Source organism: Pristis pectinata, chromosome 4, assembly GCF_009764475.1.
Source record: "Pristis pectinata isolate sPriPec2 chromosome 4, sPriPec2.1.pri, whole genome shotgun sequence".
Taxonomy (NCBI): Eukaryota; Metazoa; Chordata; class Chondrichthyes; order Rhinopristiformes; family Pristidae; genus Pristis; species Pristis pectinata.
Window position 1 is genome coordinate 75,247,341 of NC_067408.1, and position 25,710 is coordinate 75,273,050.

Sequence of the window (25,710 nt, forward strand, 5' to 3'; positions counted from 1 at the left end):
CTTAAGAGCCAAAGTATTCCAAAGCAACGTTTGACTTGCTCATGCAACCTGCCGGCGAATGTTTACAAATGCTGTATGATATTTGGCACTTATACAGTGTTCACTTACAAAGAAGTGAAACAAAAAGGAGCTGGCATTAAATCTAGTGGTGGAGTAAATCAAGTCCAGCTTCAAGCACTGCCTTAATTGTGCTGTGCTAAAATAGCAACTAAAGCATCCGAGGGAAAAACTATAAAGGATATTGCCATGTCTAGCAATTTGTACCCACCAGACCAGAAAATCCTCATACAAATTCAGTCAAGTTTCCACCATCACCACAGCAACAAAATAACTCTGATCAAAGTATCTAATACACATTACATGACTGTGAAAAATGTAGGCCCATATGTCCAGTAATTCAAATGTCCCACCCGCAATTTCCCAGTTGCAATCCATCACTGAACTCAACATCAAGTCTACGGGTGTGGCAGATGCTTACTAGAATTCCCCACCATTTTTGCTGCGGATTTGTGACCCAATTCATTTGAATGTTAATTGTATAGCTACAAGAAAGGAAAGGTAATAATTAGAGGAAGGTACTTCTAATTTGAAAAGTATTTGTGCTTGGTTTAATTATTTGCAAAAGTTTTTAAATGATTTCAAGTACTGTATATTTTGAATTAATAAGTTTTAAAATATTTTTAAATATTCCATCTTTAACAGTTTATAAAAACTTCTAAATTTCAGGAACATTTATAAGCACTGAAAAACTTTAAAGCTTTGACACATGGCAACCTTGTCAACTTTGCAAAGTGAAAAGGTTTCCAAAGGAGATAGTGCATATCATCTGATTAACTCACTTGAGTCTGCACACAAATACTGTTGTAGGCAAGATCTTAAGCTGAATTGTGAGTGGATAGACAGTGGAGGAGAGAGATTCTGGTGAGAGGGATTTAGAATGTTGGAGAGAAAGAATAAGGTGAGGGTAGGAAAATCAATGTTGATAGCTAGACATTAGGAAGGCACAATGCATTGAAACATAAGTGTATACTGCTAATCAGAATCAGAAACAGGTAAAGGTGGTAGAGATAAAATTTGAAGGTTCTTTATCTGAATGCACATGGGTGAATTAATGGCATAAATGGAAATAATGCACACAATCAGCACTACCCCACCTCTCCCAAAAGTTTAAAGTATTCCAGAATAGTTAATTCCCAAACTTTTACAACCCATAACGGCTGTTCAGATTATAAAAATTGGATAAAAGCAAGAGAGAAAGAAAGAAATTACCTCAGAATATGGAGAAGCAGAGCAAGTTTGCATGGAGCTAAGAAACAGCAAGGAGTATTGGTTGGAGTTATACAAAGGCCCCCAACAGCAGTGGTAATGTAGTGGAGGATGAAATTGTGGGGTGTATAAGAGATAGTTTGTTAGTTCAACATGTTGAAGAACCAATGAGGAGCAGGCCATTTTAGATCTGGTATTATTTAATGCGCAAGTTTTAAAAAATCAGATTGTTGTTTTCAAGTCCCTTGATGGTCTCACCTCTCCACTTCCAGTCCTACAATCCTTTTGATATACCAATGCCCTTCTAAATCTAGCCTCTTGCTGTTCTCTATATTTAATATATTCACCATTGAGAGGGATGCCTTCAGTTGTCAAGTTGACCAGATCCTCACTGAAGTTTCCTCTCTAAACTCCTCCAACTCTCCACCTAATTTCTCCATTAAGATATTCTTTAAATATACCTCTGATCAAGCTTTTGGTCATTAACCTTAATATCTCCATGTGGTCCTAAATCAATTTTTGCTTGAAAGTGAACCTGTCATATGCCTCAGAACACCTTTGCTGTATTGAAAGCATAATGTAAAATGCAAGTTCTTAGCGTTATAGACAGTCAAATTGTTGTGGCAACAGCCTTGCAGCAGGCAATTCATGGTGGGAATCATTTATAGAGAATCATATTATTGATCCAAAAACATTGTTTTTTTTATAATTGGCAATAGACAAATTGCAAAGCCATACACCTCTCTGACAAGGTTTCTTGAACCATTTTGGTTCCCAGCAGTTTGCAACTACTCAGGCTATTTGTAGTACCACCCAGCACTCAGACATGAGCTGACAAGGGGCAATTAGCATTCCCACCCCAAAAGTGCCAGACAACAAATACTTCAAACAAGAGAGAATCTAATGAATTATTCTTGCCATTCAATATCACTACCATTGCCAAGTCGCCCACCATCAATGTCCTTGGGGTCACTACTGACCAAAAACTAAGCTGTGCCATTCATGTAAACACTATGGCTACAGAGCAGATCAAGGCTGGGTATCCTGCAGAAAGTGTTTCACATCATGATACCCTAATATTCTACTATCTATGAATCACAAGTCAGGAGGGCAATGAAATACTTGCCTGGATGAGTAATTAATCAGGAAGCTTGACGCCATTCAGGACAAGACTCCTGTTTGATTGACATTCCATTAATTACCTTCAATATTCATTCCCTTCACCAGTTTACAGCAGCTGCAGTGTGTTATATCTACAAAGTGCACTACAGTTAATCTCCCAGCCATCTCCAGAAACATCTCCCAAACGCGCAACCTCTACCATCAAGAAGGGCAGCAGGCACATGGGAATATCACCACCCGAAGGCTCCCCTCCAAACTGCACGTCACGCTGACATAGAAATACATTGACAGCCCTTCACCGTCATCGGGTCTGAATGCCGGAACTGTCAATCCACTCTCCTGTGTGCGGCTCTGGAAAGGGGAAACGGCAGAGAAGGCCGGCACTACTGAGATATACAATCGAACACAGGCTAACACGGCTGCACGGGCCGAAGGGCCTTTGCCAGCGCTGGTCTCGCCGTGTAGCAGCGGCCGCCGTGGCCGAAGCCGGTGCCTTACCCGCACGTTGCCTTTGGTTCGCTGTTTGTTTTTCCCGCCCATCGCGCGCGCCCCCGGCCCCGGGCCGCCGCCGCCTCGCGGAACTTTCGTTACTTTCAAACGGCCACGACACTCCACACCTCTCACTCGCTGCGCCTGCGCCGGCCGGCCTGCTCATTGCCGTTCTCCACAAGCGACCGTCCGGAAACAACGACTTCAAGAGGGAGATCCGCCGTCCACCGTTTTCTGTTTACTCCGGGCGTAATGGGTCCGGATATATTTGAAGTGCGGACTGCTGCTGAAATGGTACCAATTTTTTTTAACGTTGCGAATTGTTGCTTCAACTTTTTCACCAAACTGAAATGCGAATTTGGTCAAGTAATTGTTGCTGGAATTCACTTGTTCACGAATATAATAAAGCCAGTAATATATTGCATTCGTGCTCCACTTTAATGTTGAAAACCGACCTAATTCAGTTCATAGAAACTTCTTTTTAGGCATTCTCAGGAGATTGAGAATAACTTAATTCCACTCATATGTGGATAATGAGGCCGATGTGGGAACCGCTGAGGGGACGGACGGGTAGTTTGGGAGATGACTCGTTCCTTCCACCACTTACAGGGGACCTCTGTGTGCTCCTGATGCGTGGCCTTGAGGATCTCAATGCCACTCCGAATGGACCTTATCCACTTTCAGCGGTCATAGGAGAGAGATTTCCCAGGACTCAGTGGAAATGCTGTATTTTCTCAAGTATTCTTGGAGCATATCCTTAAATCTTTTTCTTGTTTTCCAGGTGATCTGTTCCCTTGACAGAGCACGGAATAGAACGCCTGTTTCCGGAGTCTGGTGTTGGGCAAGTGAATGACATGGTCTGCCCAACGTAGCTGACTGAGTGTAACTAGGATCTCAGAAGTGGGAATGCCCAAAGAAACCTGACTTCATCTTGCATTTACTCCACAACAGCGCACAAGCTTTGATATCAACTATTAGATCCAACAACTGAACTATTCTCAGTGAAGATTCGTCTCAAACAATGTTACACCATTGCTCCAACATTCTTTCAATCTTTCTCACTGCATTGTTGCACCTCACCTCTAGCGGGGTGATGCTAAACTTCAGAACTAATGGGAAGATGTTCAATCTATGATGACTACAGTCCTGAATCAAAGTTATCCAAACTCTGAAAGGCTTTGAACACAAGGATGAGAATATTGTATTTTAAGCATTGGGAGACCAACAAAGATAATGAACAGAGCTGATGAGTGTTTTTGTGGTTGATTTCACACAGGAGAGGCCTACAAGAGCTGAGGTTAATGGTGAGTGGAGGGATTATGGTGAGCAGTGTTTAAAAAGTAGCCAGGGTTATCTTTTTCATCTTTCATTTGACATTGGGAAATAAACATTTAATTTCATATCTGTGATGAATCTGGTGTGCAAGATATGGTCAATCTTTTGGATTTAAGAGAGTGAAGGAACAATGTGTGGGGAAATGGTTGGGAGATAGAGATAATAAATGTTTGAATGGGGTCAAGGGCATCAAAACTGAAAGCAGTGGTTGAATGGCTATGGAGAGAGAGAAAGCTCTGGATATCATCTTCCAAAATTTTATAGTTTCCAGAATTGTTCCTGTGGATTGAAGGGTAGCAAATGTGACCCCCATTATTTAAGAAGGGTGGGAAATACTGATCTCTTAGTTGAACATTAGTGGTGGGGATGGTGTTGTAGACTATATTTAAATAACAGAGCATCTTGAGAAGAATAATAACATTGAGCAGAGTCAGCATTTATTTATGAAAGGAAAATCATGTATTGAGTAATGTACTAGAGCACTTTAACATGTGACTATTTGGATAGAAAAGGAGAAAACAATGGATGTGATGTGTTTAGATTTTCAGAAAGCTTTCATTAAGGTCCCACACAGGACATTGATCAACAAGGTTACAGCACGTGGAGTTAGGAGTAATTTACTAATATGGATTGAGAATTGGTTATCACACAACCAGCAAAAAGAGGGAATAGGTGGATCTTTCTCAGTTGGTAGGATGTGACTGAGGTATCGGTACTTGGGCCCTTCCATTCACAATCACTGATTTGGCTGTGGGGACCAAATGTCATATTTCCAAGTTTGCTGATGATACAAAGCTAGGTGGGATTATGAGTAAGGAGGTGGGTGTAAAGTGGCTTCAAGGGGATATAATCACAAAGAATGATGGGGCAAGAACATGACAAATGGAATATAATGTGGAAATTGTGAAGTTATCAAGGTTGGTGCACAAAACAGAAAAGAAGGCTTTTTAAATGGTGAGACATTGGGTTGTGTTGATATTCCAAGAGATCTTGACGTCCATGTACACATCATTGAAAGCCAACATGTTGATGTACCAAGAAATTAGGAAAGCAAATAGTATGCTAGCTTTTATTACAAGAGGAGAGATTACGTAGAGTAAGCCATTAGAGTATAAAGTTCTGAAGAATGAAAGAAGACCTCATTGAAACTTGCAAAATTCTTGCAGGACTTGACAGGCTAAATCCAGGAAGGATGCTTCCCCTGGTTGATAAATCCAGAACTAGGGTCACAGGCCCAGAATAAGAAGTAGGCCATAGAGGTTCGAAATGAGGAGAAATTTCTTCACTCAGATTTTTAATAAACAAAACTAATAATAATTGTCCAACATCCATAAAGAAAATTCTACCGTCCTCATTTGAGGCATTTAGTACCCTGGATTATGGTTTCCACTCTGTTCTCACCCATATTAATTATAAATACAATCATTATGAAGGCATGGATTTAACTTAGCTTGCTCTTTAAATATATCAATTACTGGAAATTCCTGATCAAAAGAGTCCTAAGGTTACCACAAAAAGATTGATAAATTTATTCAAAACTAATAAAAGGAACATAAAGTTGGCGGGAGTACTTTAATATTCCATTTTGAAGAATTAAATTCACTTAGCTATCAATTGAATAGTTTTTAAAAATTAATTAGAATTCTAACTTGTGTATCTGGTTGCACGTTGGATTGTAATACAGGTAAGACTTACAAAATTTCAATATATGAATTTTCACCATAACTCCATGGACTTTTTAGATTGCCTGTCTCAATTTACCAAACTATCATTCACTATAATGAATAGCATGTTGGTCTCCTTGCACAGAAATAGTGTACCAAGATTCCCATAATGCACTTTGCCCAGCCTTTTCAATTTATGAATTAACACCTACCGAAACATTTTCCAGAAACGCAATCAGTTTGTAAATTTATGACCATCAGAGAATAATGTGGCACATTTAAACAAGTCTTTTTTTCTTCCTCCTCATACATGTAAACAACATATATCCACAATTGATTTAGGAAGTTTTTCCTTCTACACCAAAGTACAATTGAAAAATGTCTCCACAGTCTCTTTCATTTAAGAATTGGTACAGCTGCCCAAGATCCATATGATTTCCCCTGTTTCCACGTGCATCAAATATCTTTTCTTCAAAATTTGTGAACTTCCGAAACATTTGTATTGCAGAAGTCATATCGACATTTGTAATATCCATGGTCGTGTCCTCTCTGTGGCGGAGTAGAATCCTCTTCCAGGTCAACCGTTTTACTCTGTAATGGAGATGCAAGTATATTAGCAGATACTGAACAGGTGGTGTGGTATGCTGGTAGAATAATGTAATAAGTATTTGTGGCTATGATAATCATTCAATGTAGTTCCCTGCCTTAGCTAGTATCTAAAGCTAAGGTAGGGAACTAATTTGAGTAAGCATCAAAGTTCAACCCAGATGCTATGCACCCTCTACTCACCTCCTGCCCAAAGTACACAAATTCTCCTTCCGTGCCCTGCCCAAAGTTCCAAAGATTAATCACTGATACCACGCCTTTTAAATTTCATATACAACTTCAATTGCAGTATCTTTATAAACCCTCTCTGGTGTTTCATCTGAAAACTCAAAAGTTAGTCAAACACAATTTGCCTCTAACAAATCCATGATTTCATCTATTAACCTTTAATTTTCTAGGTGTCATTTTATTTTAACCTGAATTAATGTCTTTAATTATCATAGCCATAAATGCTTAAACCAATATTATACTACATACTGTGAATCCTAGTGCATGATTTGCAGAAGGCTGGTATGCAGATACTGCAGGTTATTAGGATAGAGAACAGAGTCATTGTTTATTGCTAGGGGAAATGAATACAAAAGTGTGAGGACATGATTCACTTGTATAGGGCATTGGTGAAACCACATCTGAACTACTGTGTACACTATTGGTCTCCTTATTTAAGGAAGGGTGTGAAAGTGTTGGATGTGGTTCAAAGAAGGTTTACTAGATTAATACATAGAATGGGTGGGTTCTTTTATGAAGAAAGATTGGAGTGGAGTTTGGTATAATGAGAGGTGACTTGATTGAAGCATAGGATGTTGGAAGGTGTACAGTATGTGGAAATAGTATTTCCTCTTGTGGTAGAATCCAGAACTAGTCGTCACTGTTTTAAAATCATCTTTAAGGACCCTCACCACCCAGGACATGCCCTCTTCACGTTACTACTGTCAGGGAGGAGGTACAGGAGCCTGAAGACCCACACTCAACATTTTAGGAACAGCTTCTTCCCTTCCGCCACCAGATTTCTGAATGGTCCATGAACACTACCTTGTTATTCCTCTTTTGCACTATTTATTTCTTTTTGTAACTTGTAGTAATTTTTTTGTCTTTGTCTTGCACTGTACTGCTGCTGCAAAACAACAAATTTCACGACATACGTCAGTGATAATAAACCTAATTCAGATTGGTGTTTTATCTAAATAACGGATTCTAGCCCACCTGCATCAGATTCCTTAACTCACTGAAATTGTCCCTCCTTCAGTCAAATGGTTTTTTCATACCCCAAAACTCAACCTAACTGCTGCTTTCTAACTCAGGAAACTGGAAATGTACTTGTCAAGAAGATTCTCATGCACAAATTTCAAGAATTCCTCCCCCGTGGTCTTGAATACTATTGCTGGCTCAGTCCATATTAGAATTATTGAAGTTCCTATAATTTGATTTATAATTTACACCTATGCACTTTACTAATATTTTGTCATGTTATTGGTATTGGTTTATTATTGTCACATGTACTGAGATACAGTGGAAAAACTTTTTTTTGACATCAGTATTAAAGACATTTGTCCTTGCTCCGTAATGCTGCAACTTAACCATTTTGATCAGCCCATTCCTGTGGGTGGGAGAAGAGTGATAAGGAACATTGGTTTGGAATGGTGGAGAGAAAAGCAGTCGAGAGAATTATTTTTCTGTGCTGTCCACTACATCTACTAGTTGTTTAATGGAAGGATAGTGATGCCATATTGTACAGCTAATTATAGCATTGACCTCAAGTATATGAGCATAGATTTGAGCGTATGAATTGTGTGTTTTGTTGAAGGCTTCCCATTCCCAAGCTCAGTGAGAGAAAGTGCTGAAGCTCAAGGTCTGGAGTAAACATAAACTGAAACGTGTGGAGGAGTTGAGGAAACAGTAAAATGTACCTAGAGCTCTAAAGACTTTTACTTTTTAATTGGAAACAGTGCTGCAAGACACCAATGATATGTATTCTATGTACATACAATAAAAAACAAAAGTGTCGTAGTAGAGTCCAACTGAAAATTATAATGAATCTAAGTAGCAGTATTTAACTGCTGAAAGAGAGAAGAGTTAAGGAAATGCTAATCCCTAATGCTATTTTAATAATGACTTCTCTGCTCCCTCAAACTATTATGAAGAATATATATGTTATCCTGTGCTCTGATGAACCTTTTGATTTATTCTGAAGAAACAATGTGTACTAAAATCAAACCTTGCCCAGTATTCTTCACATGCACTGTGTGCTCCTTCTACACAAATCACTCCAGGCTTGCCAGGCATACTGAACCCAGTCAGTGAAAGCTCTTTTGCCCACTCCAGAATGTGTTTCCTCTTCTCTTTGTTGTAGATGTGGTGGCTATAGATCCACAGTCTGGTACAAATTGCATCTTTGGTTCTGTTAGTAAGTTCCCTCCTTTCAGCTGGAATACTTTCTTTGTTCATGTAAGTGGCAGCATGATCTTTGATCCACTCGATTGCATTCAATACACATATCTCACCACAACAGCTCTTTCTCAGATATTCATGTAGGTCCATATTTAATTGCATCTGCTGTGATCTGTATAACGCATCTGACCTGGAAAATAGAATGTCAGTTACTTTATATTGAAGTTATCACATTTAAAGCACTTCAAGATATAGAAAAATTAGCTGAATATATATTCTCTCAATTCAGCTGTTAAGGAAAGAAAATAGCCTTTTTATTCATGTTTTGCATTGCAGAGCTTTTCTCATGTTGGTGAAGCATCTGCTAAGGTAGTGCATTTATCAATGGTTGGAAAAGGAAATAAACATTTGAATGTTGACTCCTTAACAAAGTTTATGATTGGAACAACTCCTAAAATCCTGTTCTTTGTTGTGAGATCTGGTACGATTTTTCAGCATTTGTTTTTTTATTTCAGAGGAATCAGTTCTTTTAAAAACCTTCCCAATTGTGGTTCTCTGGTAACAAAAGCACCAATTTAACCTGTACAATGAAAGTCTGCAAATGCAGAGTTAGTGTAATTTCTCTACAGCAATCAAAATGCCAGATAGAAATTCTTGCACAGGCAGCAATCAGCATTTTTATATCAGTGGTCCCAGTGAAGCATCCTCAAAGAGGGGTTCATTACCTACATATAGTGTTCATACAACAAACGTCCTGAATTCCACTCTCCTACCAAGGTCAACCCTTTAAGGAAGGGATAGTTAAGCATCAAAACTTTGCCATTTGGACAGTGACAACATCTATGTCCATTACATGTGCCATGCAAATCATTTGAAATTTATTATCCCTCACCCTCCTCTGATTTCAACTTCTTCACTAAATCATAGAGCATAAAATAGTTAATGCTTTACAAAACAGTTTACACATTCACATTATACTGGAATTTTCCAGTAAACATATCAGCCTGCATATCTGTAAATTTATATTTTTAATAATTAAGGGAAAGAGGAGGAAAAAATAAGCTAGATTGCAGCGTGGTGGAACAATCAAAATGATGCTGCAATTACAATCTAATTAGCAGTCCTTGATACAATAAATATCTACACAATGTGTAGAGCCATGGATTTGTATCCTTTACTGATCATTCTCAGGGATCATGATTTCAACTGTGCCCTTAGTTGAAGACACCAGAGGTCATGCACCTCCCCTCAAAAGGGAGCAGGATATGGAGAGTAAGTATTTTTTTTCTTATTCACAAAGAACCACCAGCTGAGCTTACATTGCAATGATAGCAGCAACCATTAAAACAGAATCTTCTATTTGACCAAAATATAGAGAGTTAAAAAAGAACACTGAAGAAGAAAGGGTGGAATAAAGAAACAAATCATTGATCTTCCCCCATTATATTTAACAACAAAGTAGCTCTGGCATAACTGACTGTACTGTACCTTATTGAAATTTCTGGTAGTACAGCTGGATAATTTGGGGGAAAGGCACAAGGTAATGCACACAATACCTGAAAACAAAAGAAGTAATTCATTGGAGGAAAAATGTTTTATGTACAGTAATTCAAAATTATCAGAAACAATCCTTGTTACATAAACATTTCTAATACAATACTTACATTAGGAGGATCCAGATGAAGGTGTACAGTGTATTGTAGTCTTGAGGTTGGTGAGCTCTGCATCTTTCCTTGTATATAGTCTCTGAGATCAGCTAAAGCCAACTGATCATCCACTGTAATCTCATTGGGAAACATGCTGAAAAGAAGTTCCAGTTCAGACATCTGTGCCTCAGCATTAGCAGGACTGGACATTTTGAGAGGAGTGTCTTCACAGGATATAAAAGCTGCACATAAGAAGTCAATATGTTGCATGTCAAAAATTAATTATGTAATTGCAGTAATTTAAAAAAAAAATCTTTGTGGAAATTCTCTAGCAAAATCTAAGGCACTCTCCTATGGAATAAGCTTTGAGTTGACTTACTCCCAATGTGAATGCACATAAGTGCTGGCAGAATTACAATAAATTAGGTATTATAATTAAAAAGTTCTTTTGCATGCTTTTTACTTGCCATATACTCCCACCAATTACCTACTAGTAATTTATCAAAACTTTGAAGCTCCTGAGCTTCATTTATTAAAATAACCAGTTTATTACATTCAAATGGAATATAATTTCTAATCCTATATCTGGCTTCCCCAGTCCTAAAGTTTCTCCAGCTGTTACTACTCCTTTCGATTCAGACCCATTGACATATAAAGTTACAGAGCTCAAGAGGTGTAGCATCTTAAAATCTAGTGCAGGAGTCAGGACACTAACACAAACAAACCCATGTTGTTCTTAAAGTGGCTGCAGTTCAAAGGTTGGGAGATGACACTTCAATTGTATGTAACCTTAATCTAAACATCTGGACCATTTCAATGAGTTTCACTGAAGCTCAGATCTGGAGGTAGTACAATACACCAGGATTTGAAAGATTACATTTTTTGAATATTCCCCTGCAATTATAAATTTGAGGGATGATTTAAATTTAGATTTTAAAAGGACTTGATAGATTAGGTAGAGTGAACCTATTTATTGAAGAAGACAAATTCATTGACTTGGTGAATGAAAGGTAGGGCAATTTTTGAGGGGTGTTCTTGAAAGGTCTCTTATAATGCCTTGAGGTCATTCCACCTTTCTAAAAAAAATCCAAGGCGAAAGCTCTCAATTTGTTGTTCTTTCTACGGTTTTTTTAAAGTACACCATTTTACCTAATTTTATTTTCATAATGTTTAACATTTTCTAACAACAGCATCTTAACTGGTGGACAAATTTACAAGATTAGTAATATAAACCTGTAAGATCATAGTAAACAACTGGCCAAGGGCAGGCACGGTAGTGTAGCGATTAGCGTAACGCTTTACAGTGCCAGCAACCCAGGTTCAAATCCGACCACTGTCTGTAAGGAGTTTGTACATTCTCCCCGTGTCTGCGTGGGTTTCCTCCGGGTGCTCCGGTTTCCTCCCACATTCCAAGACGTACAGGTTAGGAAGTTATGGGCGTGCTATGTTGGCGCCAAAAACGTGGTGACACTTGCGGGCTGCCCCCAGATCACTACGCAAAAGATGTATTTCACTGTGTGTTTCGATGTACATGTGACTAATAAAGATATCTTAATTTTAGATCATTGAAGCCGTTCCACCATTCAATAAGATCATAGCTGATTATTCATAGAGTTGCAGAAATATGCCCTTTGCCCCACTGAGTCCTCGATAACCATCAAGCACCTATTAGTATAACTGTACACTAATCCCGTTTTTATTCTTCTCACATTCCATCAACTCCCTCACACACCAGGAGCAACATTGTAGACAACCCACACGTCTTTGAGACGTAGGAAGAAATCGATACACCCAGGTGAAACCCACACAGTCATAGGCAGCAGGCGCAAACTCCACACAGAGAGCATTGGAAGTCAGGATTGAACTTGGGTCACTGGAGTTGTGAGGTGGCAGCTCCACTGGAACTTCTACTAGTTGCATTACAAGCGTCCATGAGCTGCCATAAAGTCGATGGGGCGGAAGAGCCTCCTTCTATGTCATAAGGAAATATGGATTTAATCTTGGCTTCAATTTCACTTTCCTTTTTGTTCCCTATAGTTCAAAACTCAGTGAATTGTTTTGGTACTTTATAAGTGATTAAGCTTTTGGCCATTGCCCTTCACTCTCTCTCCAAAATATGACATTTCTTCAGTAAAGAACAAAGCATTAGCTATTCAGAATACAGTATAAATTATGGTTTACAAAGATGTTTGGGACTTTGTCGGAATGTTTCGAACACAAATAAATGGAAAATCAAAATAAGAACGGTTTGTCTTCATTCAAGGATGTAAAAGTTGCTTTATATGCTTCAACTAAATTCGAAACCGATTTTAAAATAATGGGGGGGGGGTTGTTAAATGTTAAGTAAAGGAAATATGGTCTCACGGGTCAGTTAGTGATGATTCCTACCGGACAAATATTTCGCCGAGCACAAAAAAAGGTGCACCTGCCGACCGCCGCCTGTGCCCGGATACCAATCGGTTCGCTGCCGCCGCTCCCACACTCCAGCAATCCACCGGGCGATTCCCCCTCCTTGACTTCTCTCGGCCGCCGTCGCCGTCGCCCCCGCCTCGCCGCGCATGCGTGATGATAAAAGCAAGGGCAGCTGCTGTCGCCGGGGATCGTTTGTCTGCTCCTCCGGCCGCTACGGCGCTGAAGTCGGGCAGCAACCCCGCAAGGACCGGGTGAGGAGGGGTGGGGACGCTGCCCTCGGCTCGGGATGCGTTGTACTGTATTCGGGCTGTGGGATGCTGGCTGCGGGGCCTGACCTGGCCACGGTCAGATGCCCTGAAGCGCTACGTGAATCAGCGGACTGCACATGATTAAACCAGCAGCTGCAGTGCCTCGGGTTTAATCAAGTCTCGGAATCGTTTGTTTTTTTAAAAAATGTCATTCCAATAGCATTGTTGAATACACGACATGGGATTAGTAATGAAAATAAACCGCAGATGCTGGAAATCTGGAATAAAAATGGAAAAAAATAGGAAATCAGAGAGCAAACAGAGCACCAGTGATCTTAACGTCAGTATTAGGGAAAATGTTAGAATATGTTGCAGGTCCCTTAACGAAGGGGTTCAGTTCCTAAGGAATCTTCATTACGTGAACATTCATTATGCAAGAGGTGTGAAAGTGTTCAGTTGATACCTAGTGCTGAGGAAGAGGTGGTTGGTTCACAGGCTCATGCTTACTGATAGGTTTTAGAGAGGATCCAGACTTGTGATTGCTGATTGGTTTCAGAGTGAATCCATTTCAGTGAGTCGTAATTTGATGATTGGTTCTGCTGCATCAATTTGTCAGAATGGCAACTGGCTGTCCTGATGGCTGGAATTGCTCCCTGTGCAGTGACGTCATTGCATTGGTGTGGTTCCCAACCAGGTGGCTTACTGCTTGATGTGATGGTAACTGCCCATTGTTCTCAAGATAAGGCCTTGTTGCCTGTTGGTGGTGGGGCATGTGCTGAGTTTACATGAGTCCAGTTACGTTACAAGGAGTGAAATGTATTCCCCATCCTTTGTTGCAAGATGTTAAATAACAAATTCTGTTGCAACAAAAGTTTTTTTAAAGAGAATGTTTACTACCTGGGGGTGACCTGTATTAAAGAAGAGGGAGTATGATGCTTAGAAGATAAAGGATAGCGTCATCTCATCAAGGATTAATGAGAATAAAATCTTGATTGACTTTTTTAAGATTGTGGGAAATTGTGAGATTATCCATGTTGGAGCACTTAATAGAAAAGTATTTGTTAAATAGTAGAGATTGGGTAACAAGCTGCTGAAAGCCAGTATCCAGATGCAGCATGTGATTAAGAGGAGGAATGGCATGTTAGCCTTTACCATGAGGGGATATGAATACAGGAGAAGGAAGTCTTGTTGCAATTGTATGGCAAGGCATTACATGGAGCATTGTGTATAATTTTGATGTCCTTGTCTGAGAAAGGATGTAGTTGCCATAAAAGGGGAGTGCAGTGAAGATTCACTGGACTTGTTCCAGGGATGACAGGTTTGCCGTGTGAAGAGAGAGCAAGTAGATTAGGACATCATTCTCTGGCATTTAGAAGAATAAGTGGAGATCTTATTGAAACAAAAAATTCTTCAAAGGGTTTGACAGGCATGATACTTGGATGACGATTCTCCTGAATGAGGGATCTAGGACTGCGGAGCACAGTCTCATTGGGGTCAGTAGGTCAGGCAGCATTTGATGGAGAAAAACAGGTCATTGACCTGAAAAGTTAAGTCTGTCGTCAGAATCAAGGGATGAAATTTCATTTGAACCTGATAATCACTGATTATTTTAATAAATGAAGTTTGGGGATCCCCACTTTTTGACAAATTGTGAATAGGCAATGGGCAAGACCATTGTTCAAATGGTGTACAATGAACTGGTTTCTCCATCTGATTATAATATCTTTTATTATCTGAAATTACCTACCATTGGCAAACAGATGTTGCTATTTTTGGATAGGGAGGTCGTGGGGAATCCATCTCTAAAGTTCTATAAGACCTTATGGAGAGGGATTATTGTACTTTCTGAGATAGTAGTATAGTAGATGGGAATCATAAATAATGCCAAAACTGTTGATACTTTATAAAACTGTGATTAGAGCACAAATGTAGTTATGTGTCTAGTTTTTAGTCACCACACTTTAGGAAAGATGCAAAGATCCTAGAGGAAACAGAATAGTTCTAGTGGTGAGGGTTTCAGCTGTAAGCAGGTGAACATAAGGAAGCAAAATACTTAAGATGCTGATAATGTGGTCTGAACAATTTGGGTTGATAATTCTTCATCAGAGCTGGTTGTCGACCTGATTTTTAAATCTTTCTCTCCCCTGAAGTTTTTAAATGTTTTCAGAATTTCCTTTTAAGTATATGACTAATTTTCTCTTGTTCTAAGCAGCATTAACAACAAACAATTGCTTCCTTGGGATATGTGGATGGGAGCAGTACTCTTTGAAAAGGATAGTAGTGGTAAAAGATTGGGCAGTGGAGATAGAAGATTTATGGTTGGAAAGTGAAGTTTAATTAGTTCTGTATCAATATTCTTTTTAGCTCTCATCTGCCACCCTTTTCTTTGGTGATCACAATTTGCTGCCCATCTATTGTACTAAAGTTGCTCAACTTCAACTTAAAACCTTCTGTGACCTTGCTCTGAAGTGCCTAACTAGTTTTCTCTAAACTTTTGCTTCTCCATCTAAAATAAACTGTCCATTCTATCATTGTAATGTAGTTATCAGCTCTTAGAAATTTATACTACTTAAACATTTAAGTTTGATTCATCCCTTTCCAAGTTACTGTCTCCCTGAAAATGTGTGTTTTTTTAAAATCACTGATGTTTGGATACATGCTATTCAAAAATTATTCATTGCTATGAAGTGCTTTGAAATATTACAAGAATTTTGATGATTAAGTTCATTCTTTAACCTTTTTCTACCTGTGATAACGTCACAAACTTTTTTTTCCCCATTAACAATTATTCTAATCCTACCTTCAACATTCACAAACTCCTAATTTATTTCTTCCCTCTGTTATCTCCACTGTCCCGTTGGGAATGATTTATTGCATTGGGCCTTGGGCCTTGTACGAAATAGAGTATCAAAGCCTCTTCTTCGGGTGTGCTCCTTAGAGGACCAAGAGTTGTCGTCAGTTAAACTTTGGGTGTCCTTGGTTTAGCATCTCTTCTGAAGGGTGACACCACTGACACTGCAGAAGGGATAATTGAATAGAGAAGAGAACCATGGGAGCAAGTGGTAGCAGAAAAAGATGGGAAAAAGAGGAAGGGGTGGTGCTGTCAGACAACAATCAGGATGTTGGAGGCTTCCAGAATCCTGCAAAACTTAGCATTGAGGTGGACATTCAGTCCACTGAATCTGTGCTGTCACTCTGCAAAAGCAATCTAGTTTGTTTCACTCCTGCACACTCTCAGCCCATAGCCCTGCAAAGCTTTTCCTTTGAAGTATTTATTCAGTTCCATTTTGAACACCATGATCCAATCTGCCTCCACTATTCCGCTTGCTGGTGCATTCCAGATTCTAACCACTCTTGATGCACATTTTAAAAAAAACCTTGTGTCAATTTCAGTTCTCCTACCAATCCACTTCATTCTATGTTGTCTCATACTGGAAATTCCCAACAATAGAACAGGAGTGGAGTTAAAACCAGGGCGGAAAGAAGCAGGATCCACTGCTTGGCTGCTCTAGTCTTACATGTGCAGGAGACAGAGCTGGTGGAGAGTGCTTGTTTCCTAGATTGGGGGATAGTAGACAATAACGTTTCCTGGGGGTATTGCTAGTTCCATTGAATTTTTTTTAGAAATGTGAGGATAGTTGTAGACAATAGGAGGAAGAAGGTAGGCTGGCAAAGGGGTAGGTAAATAATTGCGAAGTGATGCACTTTGGTAGAAAGTACAAGGAGAGACGAATATGGACTAAAGAGCACAATTCTAAAGTGTGTCCAGGAACAGAGGGACCCAGATACAAGCGTGTAATCCTTTGAAAGTTGCAGAATGTGTTGAGAGACTATTTAGTATAGTAGATGGGAATCATAAATAATGCTAAAACTGTTGATACTTTATAAAACTGTGATTAGAGCACAAATGTAGTTATGTGTCTAGTTTTTAGTCATCACACTTTAGGAAAGATGCAAAGATCCTAGAGGAAACAGAATAGTTCTAGTGTTGAGGGTTTCAGCTGTAAGGTTAGGTTGGGGGTGGGGGGGGGGGGAGTGTGGGTTGGGGTTGATCTTCCTGGTTGAAAGAAGGTTGAGATTTGACTGAGATGGGCTCAGATGGAGTAAACAGAAACTGTTTCCATTAGCAGATGACTCAAAGGGTAGGGGGTCAGATTTAAAATGAATGGCTAAAGATATGTTGTTAATTTGATGGGGGGCAAAAAAGCAAAGTAGTGTGGTTGCTGGAAGTGTGAAATAAACAGAAAATTTTGGAAATGCCAAGTCAGATATCATCTGGGGAAGGAGAGAGTTAAGGTTTCGGGCAAGGTTCTGATGAAAGTTCATTGAAATGTTACCTCTGTTTCCCTTTTCCACAGGTACTGCCTGAAGTGAAGTGACGCAAATCATTTTTAGGGATTGTTTATGATTGGGAACTGTCTGCCTGCATAAGCAATGAGACTTTTTGAAAGGAAATTATACAGGTGCTTGAGGGAGAATTGGAGTGCTACAGTGGAGTGGGACCACGAGAGCCAGGATTACTTTGATCAGCCTTCTCTGCTGTGACCATTCTATGATTCCACATGTGTTCTTCAGTGGGTATTTGATGTGTAAGAGGAGACACTAGGAGAGCTGAAGGAAGCATTGTCCAGGGTATAAAGGTTTTGAGTTATAATTTTCCTCCAGAATAATCTTGGAGTATTGACCTTGTAGCTCAAAGCAGAGTAATGCTTGATGTGGCTGAATTTATTCAAATTAATGACTAGGTCAGTTATTTACTCCTTGAATCATCTGCTGATGGGAACAGTTTCTATTTACTCCATCTGAGCCCATCTTGCACATCTAAAAAAAAATCTCAACCTTTCAACCAGGTACACTGATTTCAGGAAACAAAGATGCAGGAATTGCAGAATAGATTGGGTTTGGGTAATTGGTGGGAAAGACTGTCAAAGAAAGCTGCAGTTCAGACTAGCAGAAGCTAAGGTGGCAGGTAGTCTAATTGGGAAATGAAAGAAACACTTGCATCTCAATGTACCCAACTGATTTACAACCAGTCAAGTAATTTCTATGTCTGGTCACTGTTGAAGGAAGAGTGGCAGCTAACATGTGCAGCACAAAGTCTCAACAAACAGAATTGTGTTATCGACCAGATAGTCTGTTTTAAGTTTCTCTCATTGAGAGAAATTGTCTTCAGGGCATCAGGATGAATCTGACAAAGACACAGCATTTTCTGTGTTTTTTTTTAATTTCAGATTTCCAGCATCTGCAGTTTTTTTTGATTTTTCAGGACGACTCTTTTTGCCGTTTTTCCACCTTCTCCCCTCACTCCTGTGTCCTCATTCATCTCCATCTATGTATTCGCCTCCAGACAGGTTAACAGAGAACGTTGATGAATGAGGACAGAGTTGAATCAGAATATGAACTCAACTCTGACTCAAAAGGCGAATGAACTCAAGTCCTAATTGTACAGATATGAGCACTGAATTCAAAAAGATGCAGGGGATCTTTTATGACCACGAAAGAGAATGGAAGAAGTCTTAGTTTAGCATGGTGATCAAAACACTTCCTCTGTGTAGTTAAGTAGTTAGCCTGAATTCTGTGCTCATGTCTGTTCTTTGAGCTTCCGTTGGGTTTTATTGGAACCCTTTCAGAGTACAAAAGATAGAACAGACTTGGAGTAGGGTGGAAAATTAAAGTGACAGGCAATTAGAACCTCAGTCTCATTCTTGAGGTAAGAATGGAAGTATTCCACAAAGCGCTTACCCGATTTGTGTTTGGTTTCTCCAATGTATGGGAGACCATGTCTTGAGCACTGAATGCAATGCACTGAATGCAAAAAATGCAAGTGAATGATTGCTTCATTGGAAGGAGTGTTTTGTGTCCTTGGATGTTGTATCCCCTACAGTTGCATAGGGTGGCTGTAGTTAGGGTGTAGGCATCATTGTCAGTTGAATGTTCAGTTATATCCAGCATTTTATTATTTCTGCAGAAGCTATAGTTATTCTGTTTGCCGTTAGATGTCAGTGAAATTATTTTTGAGCAGCCACCTCCACTCGCCATCTATGCTCTCCCACACTTGCACTAATCTGGTGCACACCTATGAGTCCAATTATGCTGGGCTTCCAGAACCCAGAGTTGTGGCAAGGCTTTCACAGCAGCTAGATCCTGACAGTTCCTGATGAAGCTGGAAGTCTTTAAGAGTTTTATTGTTTCCAATACAACAATTAAAATTGTTTAGAAAAAAATATTAATTTAAAAAATTTATTGAAATAAATAATTGAAAACATTAAACTATGTTTAAAAACAAAACCTTTTCCGTAATCATATAAATGAAGACTCCAATTTCTATGCTTAATGGAGGCAAGTGACAGACATAGCAGCATCTGGAATTCAGTTTGTCTTGAACTTGCAGCAGGATTAAAAAGTGGAAGCAGCTGAATGCCATCAGTTCCCTCCGCAGCCACTGGCCACAGATAGCTTCATTCAGCCTAGTACCTTCAGTTACACAATTTTGCAAATGCTTCATCTTTTAAGTTTTTTTTTATTTCTTTTTCTTAAGGTAGTTGAAAAATACTGAACAGCATTGAAATGGGAAAGAAGAAGGAAAGACGGAGTTCTGCTCAGAATGATGAGGCATCTGACAATCATGGTAATAAAATGTGTTGTTAGTTGCAGATTGTACAGCATATTCTGTGTGAACTGATGTGCTCTGACAAAAGCATCTTCCTTCACTTCATTTTAGATTACTACTTTTTAAAGTTGAATGTAATACATTCAAAAATCTTTTCTTATGAAGGGCTGTATGACTCAATCAATTTTGGGTCAAGTAAGTCAATTGACAAATGAAATTTGATAATTGGAGAAAGTTGCTATTGGAATAATAAAACTGTCACATTCCAAAGAGCGGTTATTACACTTAACTGGAATCTGTCTGTGGGACCACAGAAACAGAATGTGGTCAAGTCCCTTATTACCTCATCATTTCTCCATTTTGTAAAATAAAATGTGACTATTCTCCATTTTGTTACATATCTTCTCAAGCATTTCTATGTGCCTACTTTTGTGACATTGCTCTCACCTAGGCCACTTCTAACACCTACCTCTTCACTTTAAACATTGCCATCAATTTTCACATCATCTGTGATCATCCAGTTTATTAATGTGTATAAAATAAGGTATCTTTATTAGTCACATGTACATCGAAACACACAGTGAAATGCATCTTTTGTGTAGAGTGTTCTGGGGGCAGCCCGCAAGTGTCGCCACGGTTCTGGCGCCAGCATAGCATGCCCACAACTTTCTAACCTGTACGTCTTTGGAATGTGGGAGGAAACCAGGGCACCCAGAGGAAACCCACGCAGATACGGGGAGAACGTACAACCTCCTTACAGGCAGCAACCAGAATTGAACCCAGGTTGCTGGTGCTGTAAAGTATTACACTAACCGCTACACTACCGTGCCTGCCTATGTAGCACGCAGTAAGAACCCCAGCACTGATTCCTGTGGTACACCACTGGTCACAAGCTTCCAATTACAAAAACAACCCTCCACCATCACTGTCCCTCATATTGCCATGCAAGTTTTAGATTCACTTAGCCAACTTGCCTTGGATTCCATGAGCTCTAACCTTTTGGACCAGTCTCCACTCTATGTGGAACCTTCTCAAAGGCCTCATTGAAGTCCATGTTGACCACATCAACTGCACTGTCCTCATCAATGCAGTTTGCTACCTCTGGAAAAATTCAATCAAATTGGTCAGACAGGACTCCTTTCCCCCCATACAAAGCCATGCTGTCTACCTTTGATTAATCCCTGCTTTTCCTAGTGTAGATTAATCCTGTCCCTCAGAATTTTTCCCAATAACTTCACTACCACTGCATTAGACTCAGAGGCCTGTAATTACCTGGCTTATCCCTACTGTCCTTCTTGAATAAAAGTATGACATTTACTGTCCTCTGGTCATCTGGCACCTCACCTGTAGCCAGCAAACATTTACAAATCTCTGTTAGGGCTCCAACAACCTCTTCCCACAGAAGCCTTGGATACACCCCATCAGGCCCTGTCGACTTATCCACCTTTAAGCCTGCTAAGACATCCGATACCACCTTTTTAATGGTAACTTGTTCTAGATTTTAATTATTCGCTTCCCTGAAAATTCTCCAAGTACAATATCCTTCTCCTTAGTGAATACATATATGAAGCATTTATTTAAGAACTCACCCATTCCCTCTGGCTCCTTGTAAAGATTGCCATTTTTTATCCTCATGGACCCTACTTTTTCCCTGGTTACCTTTTTGCCCTTAATGCATTTGTAGAATATTTTGGGATTTTCATTAATCTTGTTCTCCAATGGTACTTCACTCTGTCATCCTCATTTTGTTTAAATACCCCCTTACACTTTCTATACCCCTGTTGGGCCTCTCCCATTTTCAGTTCTCTATACTGGCTACGTGCTCCCTTTTTTCCATTAATTCAGCCCTTGATAGCCCTTAACATCAAAGGTTCCTTGGACTTTCTGTCCTTATCTTTCACCCTAAGGGGAACATGTTGGCCTTGAATTCTATCTACCTTTGCTTCTGAATGAATTCCACTTCAGCTGTAGAGTTACCTGAAAGTAGCTGTTCCTGGCCTACTTTTGCCAGGTTTTGTCATCGTATTTAGATTGGCCTTCTTCCCCCTCCCCCACCCCCAAAATTCAGGACCTTAATTTCTGGTCCATAGTTTTCCATCATTACATTGAAACTTACAGTTATGGTCACCATGACCAAAATACTCTCCAACTGCCACTGCCTCATCCTACATTCCCAAAGATTAGGTCCAGTACTGCCCCTTCTCTAGATGAACCATCTATAGACTGACTTAAAAAAGCTATCCTCGATGCATTTGAATAATTCCACCCTCTCTGAAGCCTCTCACACTAAAGTGATCCCAGTTAATATTGGGGAAGTTGAAATCCATAATTACAATAACCCCATTATTCTTGCACTTCTCTGTGATTTGGCTAACTATTTGCTCGTCTATCTCTTGACTGTTAGGCTAATAGTATGTCCCCAGCAAAGTGATCACCCTTTTATTGTTTCTAATCTCAATGCAAATGATTTCATTTGAAGAGCCTTTGAGAATATCCTCCCTCTTTACTGCAGTAATGGACTCCTTAATTAATATAGTAATGCTACTTCCTGTTTTATATCCACCCCATGTCTAAAAATTCTATACCCTGAAATGTTGATCATCTATGTGACAGCAACAATATTACATTCCCAACAGCTAATTGATGTTCCTCTGTTTCACAGTCAGTCTCCTTGCATTAGAATAGATGCAGTTTAGCATTGCATTCTTTCCATTTGCCTTGTCACACCTATGTATATTCTGTCTACTCTGTTGACTTAGTTTTGTTTCTACATTTGACTGCAGCTTACCCCCTCCAGCCCCACTGTTCATCTGTCCTTTCTCCCATTCTTCTGCCATATTGGTTTAAATCCTCCCAAAAAAATGGCTAGCAAAGCTCCCCACAAGGATGTTGGACCCATTCCAATACAGGTCCAGCATGTTTAACCTGTCTGGTGTTGCTTGGAATGGTCCCAGTGATCCAGAAATCTAAAGCCCTCCTACACCATCTATTTTAGCTGCATGTTCATCTGATTTATCCTCCCATACCTGCAGGCACATGGAACTGGAACTAATCCAGGGATTACAGTTTTAGAGGTCCTGCCCTTTAATCTGCTAATTCACTCCATAAATTAATGTTGTAGGACCTCTTTTTGTCTATGTCATTAATATTAATGCAGACCACAACTTCTGGCTGTTTTCACTACACCTTTAGAATACCCTGCAACCATGTCTGACATCTTTGACTCTGCCACCACGGAGGCAACACACCATCCTGGATTCACATTTATGTCAGCACAAGTGCCTGTCTATTCCCCTCACAATTGAGTTTCAGACCATTATTGCTTTACAACTCTTGCTCCTTCTATTTATGCAGCTGAGCCATTTGCAGTGCCCTGATCTTGGTTCCAGCATATCTCGCCAGAGACAATTCCAGTATGAAGAAATGGTTTTGGAATGAGATGCACTCTGAAGTTTCTGACCTCTTCTTCTGCCTGATGGTCACTGATTTCTTTTTTGGCCAGCCAGCCTTAAGTTTTAGGGTCACTATCTGTAAAAAGGTGCTATTTAAGTAACTGTCAGTGTTCTGGATGAACTGTAGTGTCTCCAGCCGGTGCTCAAGCCTTGGAAACCAAGCATTTAATTTGGTTGAGCTATAGGCATCTTCTGCGTATGTGATCACCCAGACTGTAAAGAGTATCTTGGAATTCTCACATACTGCAAACCGTACAACATATGGGACGGAACTTTTTTTTTAGTCTTTTCATTTAGAAACAGCTCCATAAAATGTATCCAACAGTTTCTGTTCCCACACTATATGACCTATAAAAAAAGTAAAAATACTCATTGGGATTCTCAGTTGTGTCTGTATTCTTTTCCATGATGTAACATACTGGGATACAAGTAAGTTTTGCATCAAGTATAAGTATTGCAAGAACAACTTAATTTGAAGTAATGCTTTGATTATTATGAAGAGATAATGCACCTTGTACGTTTTAAGTTGTATTGAATGCTAACAGTTCACCAATTCATTTTTGCTCTAAAATTGTGCAAGTTTTAAAATATGTAACTAATGAAACCAATTTTTTAGGAAAAATTCACGTGTCCTAAGCTAAATGTTATTGAATTTTCCACTTTATTTCAGTGCCTCAATGTACTCACTTTCGTAAGGGATTGAACCAAAGCAAGGTTAAGAGAGCTTTTGTCCAGCATTGGTGCAATGCTTGTGAGGACTGCAAAGCTGATGCCAAAACAGAGAGCAAATACGAGAAAACTGATGAAACTCCAACTGTCTGGCTATGCTTAAAATGTGGACATAAGGTAAATGGTTGTCAAGGGCCACGGTGTTCTGAGTTCTGTGTAAACACATCTGGGTGATCAGTTATCCTTGTTAGATTTTAAATAATTTGCTTGCAATCTCTAGGTAAAGCTTGGCTTTAAATATTGAAACACATTGTGCACTACTTAGTTATAGAAGCTGAAATGTGTCCCACGACTGGCAAACGATTTACTAAATTAAGATGGACTGAATGGCTGAGGAGTACATTCTCATTAATAATCTCTTGACCTTTTAGCCAATAACTAATGTTGGATCAATCAGGAAATGGCTTCCCCATCATTCAGTGAATGTATGTTAGCTCGAATCACGAAATTTATACCCACACTTTCCACATTTATTTTGTCATATATCAGCGCACTGTTTTATTGGGATCAGCAGTTTCAGAACCTTTTTTTGCTTTCTGCATAGTGAAATGGAAATAGGTCAATTCTGAATTAACTAACTCCTCTCATTGTCCCTGGTTGCTAGACAGACCATCCATATTTGTCAGATATTGCTATTGCCTAACCTTTTATCTCTTTGCAGTAACTGGAATATCCTTTACCCACCATTTTTTTTTCCCTGCATCAAACATGTTTGCTACCTTCATAGAAAGTGACCCTTTTTACCTGCGTAAAAAGGGTGAAATAATGTATCTGGTCTTCAAATATTCATTGTCTGATAATTGCAAAAAAGCTATCCTTTTTTCTTATCCTTCCTAAAGATTGTGATTGACTTAAGGGACTGACTCCCCAGGGATTGGCTGCATGATAATTCTGTTAAGGCCCATTTGTTTTTATATACACCAATGTGCTGTATGTCTATTTTAAGATTTCTTTCACTTTTTTTTATATTTTAGGGGTAGTGTCGATATTGTATTAGCTATGAAAACTAAGACACCCATGTGTGACTTTATTCTTATTAACCATTTATTTATAATTTATTGCTTCATGCCCTAAATTCTAGCAGATTAATTCAGTTTAAATTCCAACAGTTTAATACATTAATTCTATTATTACTGTATCAAACTGTTGAATTGCCTTTCTAGATCATATTTTCTGAAGAAATTCGGATCTGGTAATTTTGTATATAACAGTGCAACTTTTCAGGATGGTGTGACTACTAAAACTAACTTTTATATTTTTGTCTGCCAAATGTGGATAGTAATTATTTTTGAGTGAAGGAATGAAGTGCTTAATTTAGCCATCCAACTGTACACTAATGCCATCATGAGGTTTTGGTATCTGTAGTTATAGCATAACTGGCAATTAATTTTGTGCAATAAAACATGAAGAAATGAGCATAATTTTAAGTATTGCAATAGCACAGTTTCATAGTCCAGGAGCACAGGTGTAAATCTCAATCTGTTTTGTAAAGAGCACTGATAAAGCTTGCATTGTTAATCCTGCCCCTTGTGCAATGGGATAAAAACACGTAGACTGTTTCAAATGAGTTTATTTAGTTAAGCCATGTCGGATGGTTCTTTCTCTGCAGTGCCAGGCAGCATCTGTGGAAGCCATTTTTGATGGACAGTTTTTTAAGATGAAATCTTCAGCTTTCTCCCTCCTGTCCTAACCTGTCTTGAACATACTGTACTCCTACTAGGTTTTAAAATGTCAATGTGGATA

At 39.2% G+C, this 25,710-nt stretch overlaps 3 protein-coding genes across 11 annotated transcripts in view; 1 reads left to right on the plus strand and 2 right to left on the minus strand.

Moving 5' to 3' along the window:
* ltn1 (listerin E3 ubiquitin protein ligase 1) overlaps positions 1-3,066 on the minus strand; it is a 99,390-nt gene extending 96,324 nt beyond the window's left edge. For 2 of the 4 annotated variants that reach the window (XM_052015153.1, XM_052015149.1), the window contains exon 1: positions 2,887-3,065. In XM_052015153.1, the coding sequence (XP_051871113.1) occupies positions 2,887-2,928 (42 nt within the window). In that variant the 5' untranslated portion in view covers positions 2,929-3,065. Of the gene's footprint in view, positions 1-2,886 lie in introns of all 4 variants that reach the window. The other 2 variants (XM_052015152.1, XM_052015150.1) reach the window with 2 other exon arrangements.
* A 1,193-nt stretch (positions 3,067-4,259) lies between these two features.
* On the minus strand, positions 4,260-13,294 carry rwdd2b (RWD domain containing 2B). Of its 3 annotated transcripts, none has more exons than XM_052015159.1 (5): positions 12,905-13,294; positions 10,535-10,758; positions 10,359-10,426; positions 8,698-9,060; positions 4,260-6,467 (listed from the first exon to the last, which is right to left on the minus strand). In XM_052015159.1, exons 1-5 carry the CDS (start codon positions 13,074-13,076, stop codon positions 6,215-6,217), a joined length of 1,080 nt encoding a protein of 359 aa, XP_051871119.1. In that variant the 5' UTR covers positions 13,077-13,294; the 3' UTR covers positions 4,260-6,214. The 3 variants fall into 3 exon arrangements, with proteins under 3 accessions (XP_051871119.1, XP_051871120.1, XP_051871121.1); XM_052015160.1 differs by having other exon boundaries at positions 12,942-13,051; XM_052015161.1 differs by having other exon boundaries at positions 12,881-13,017.
* The window catches only part of LOC127569996 (ubiquitin carboxyl-terminal hydrolase 16-like), a 51,726-nt gene continuing 39,099 nt past the window's right edge, over positions 13,084-25,710 (plus strand). For 3 of the 4 annotated variants that reach the window (XM_052015156.1, XM_052015154.1, XM_052015157.1), the window contains exons 1-3: positions 13,084-13,179; positions 19,715-19,804; positions 23,909-24,084. In XM_052015156.1, coding sequence (XP_051871116.1) covers positions 19,744-19,804; positions 23,909-24,084 — 237 coding nt within the window. In that variant the 5' untranslated portion in view covers positions 13,084-13,179; positions 19,715-19,743. The remainder of the gene's footprint in view (positions 13,180-19,714; positions 19,805-23,908; positions 24,085-25,710) is intronic. The other variant, XM_052015155.1, reaches the window with a different exon arrangement.

Coding starts and splice junctions, on each gene's coding strand:
- rwdd2b (XM_052015159.1), bottom strand. CDS start 13,076: ATGCGCGGCGAGGCGGGGGCGACGGCGACGGCGGCCGAGAGAAGTCAA. Junction 10,759..12,904: donor CTCGGCGAAATATTTGTCCG/GTAGGAATCATC, acceptor TCTTATGTGCAG/CTTTTATATCCTGTGAAGAC. Junction 10,427..10,534: donor TTCATCTGGATCCTCCTAAT/GTAAGTATTGTA, acceptor TTTTGTTTTCAG/GTATTGTGTGCATTACCTTG.